The 2,164-nt window shown below is 45.9% G+C and overlaps 1 protein-coding gene across 1 annotated transcript; it reads right to left on the bottom strand.

Moving 5' to 3' along the window:
- Positions 1 to 387: 387 nt before the first annotated feature.
- LOC132791325 (uncharacterized) lies at positions 388 to 1,340 on the bottom strand. The gene is made up of 2 exons (XM_060800196.1): positions 1,292 to 1,340; positions 388 to 1,229 (listed from the first exon to the last, which is right to left on the bottom strand). Exons 1-2 carry the CDS (start codon positions 1,292 to 1,294, stop codon positions 576 to 578), a joined length of 657 nt encoding a protein of 218 aa, XP_060656179.1. The 5' UTR covers positions 1,295 to 1,340; the 3' UTR covers positions 388 to 575.
- Positions 1,341 to 2,164: the final 824 nt, after the last annotated feature.

Genomic DNA, 2,164 nt, shown 5'->3' with positions numbered 1-2,164 from the left:
AGGAAAAGGAGAAAAGCGAAGCCTGGCGTTTTGTGTCGTGACAGGCGCAAGGATTGAAAAGTGTAAGCGACAACAGACAAATCAATTGTGTAGCCACACACACGAGGAAGGACGACAGCGCAAGGACATGATGCCAACCCTGATGATGAGGATGATGATGATAATGATGATGATGAGGAAGCTGTAGTTGTGGCTGTGGATGAGGGACATGCTGTTGTGTTGTGTGTTGTGTGTTGTCTTCGTCATCGTCGTCGTGTGTGTGGCAAACAGAATGAAAACATTTTTCTAATTTCCTGTCATCAATATCAAATGAAATGTTATACTACTCCCCACGCTCGGCGCTCCGCCATCTAATTGAGTTGTTGCCACAGCAAAATGTTGCAAATGTGCGAGAGTGTCGCGCGTATTTATAGAGAATTCCATTTTATTGCAAGCCTTCAGCTGTGTGCGTTTTGTGTTTTGTGCGGTTTTGTGGTGCGCGCTTTGTGGTGTGGCAAATGTGGTGTGTATGTTTGTGTGTGTGTGTGTGTGTAAAAATAAACAACAAAAGTTGGTTAACAAAATTCGTTTTGGAATTAGAGTCGCAGCCGGCGAATGGAGCGATAATGATAGCCATCATCTAGGAGAGCAGCTGATTCATCGCTCTCCGGCAACTCTTCAGCCATAACAGCATTGTCCTCGAGGGGCGGCAGATAAGCTTCAACAGCAGCCACAGCCTGGCCAAGATCGGGAATGACCTCGGGTGCACTGTAGTGATAGCCATCGGCTTGCAACACGCCCGAACCCTGCTCGATATCCTCATGCGTCTTCACTTCAACGGTCTCCTCAGTGGCTGCCACTTCAGGCTCAACTTCAACAGCTGCTTCTGTGGTTGGTTGCTCCGTTGGCTGCTCTGTGGTGGTGGTTGTGGCAGGTGCTTCAACTGCCTCTGCAGTGGTGCTGGGAACGATCTCTTCAGTGGTTGTTTCTACTTCCTCAACTGGTGGCAAGTACTCGTTGCTTGGTGGCAAGTAATCACGTGGCGGTTGGAGCACATGCGACAACGTGGCCGCATGTTGCTCCACAGGTGGCAAGTACTCGCGACTCGGCAGCGGTGGCAACACCACAGGCGGCAAATACTCCAACGGCAGATGGCTAACATCGCGCAGCTGACGACGCAATGCGCCAGCATCAACTGAGGCAAGAGCCACCAAAAGCAGCAGTAGGCCAAGGGTTTTGTTGTGTAGTTGCTGATGAGTAGACAAAGTTACAATGTTAAAGCAAAAGCTAGAGATAAGAAATTACCACTTACCATGGTTAACAAAAGCGTTATAAAAAAGTTGTTGATGGTCTTGCAGGGCGTTGCGTTATGCTGATACTTTTGAAATATCCTAAACTATTTATATGAAAAATTAGCGAAAGAGATTGCAGAGTAGAGCGCAGCAGACTCTCAAACAGCAGCATCGAACATCAACGCAATCGAACCGGAATCTTTCATTCAGTTTCAGTTTCAGTTTGAACTTGTTGTTGTTGTTGTTGCTTGTGGTTCATTAAACACACTTAGCGACACCTTCCGCAATGAGACAGCGGCATCTTCAAACCTGTTGCAATTGAGCTGAAGAGAGATTAAAGCGATCGTCATGTTCGATGTTCGATTGCTCGATTGCTCGCTGCTGCGACCTCTAATCGCATTTTGGCCACTTCAATGCCATGGTCATCAGCCAAACAGCTGAGGCTGAGGCTGAGGCATCGTTGGCATCGGCATCGTCCGAAGCTCGGCAACAGTTGTGTTTATCTAGTTATTTATCTTGCTTCGCTTATGCTTTGGCCTGTTTGTCTCTCTATTGTTTGTCTGTTTGTTTTAACTGAAGAATATTTCGCACTCAATTTAAAAATATGTCAATATTATAATGTTGTGTGTTATTGCCGTATAATGCGTGCCACATTCTACAAACACAAACGAACGAACGAACGAACTCTTAAGTCCATTTTCAATGCCCCGGCAAACAAGCAAACAAACCATTCAAATTCAATTCATTTTCAATGTCAAATGTAATTTTCGTGTGCAAGGCCCTAAGATACAAACAATTACAACATGTTGGTTCGTTGCTTGATGCATGATGCAGCACATCTTAGGAAGAACTGTCCACGAAGCAGTCACGAACACGCTAAATGCACACCATGA

The sequence above is a fragment of the Drosophila nasuta genome, chromosome 3 (assembly GCF_023558535.2).
Source record: "Drosophila nasuta strain 15112-1781.00 chromosome 3, ASM2355853v1, whole genome shotgun sequence".
Taxonomy (NCBI): Eukaryota; Metazoa; Arthropoda; class Insecta; order Diptera; family Drosophilidae; genus Drosophila; species Drosophila nasuta.
Note: the sequence above shows the minus strand (reverse complement) of the source record. Positions and strands in the feature narration are given on the sequence as shown.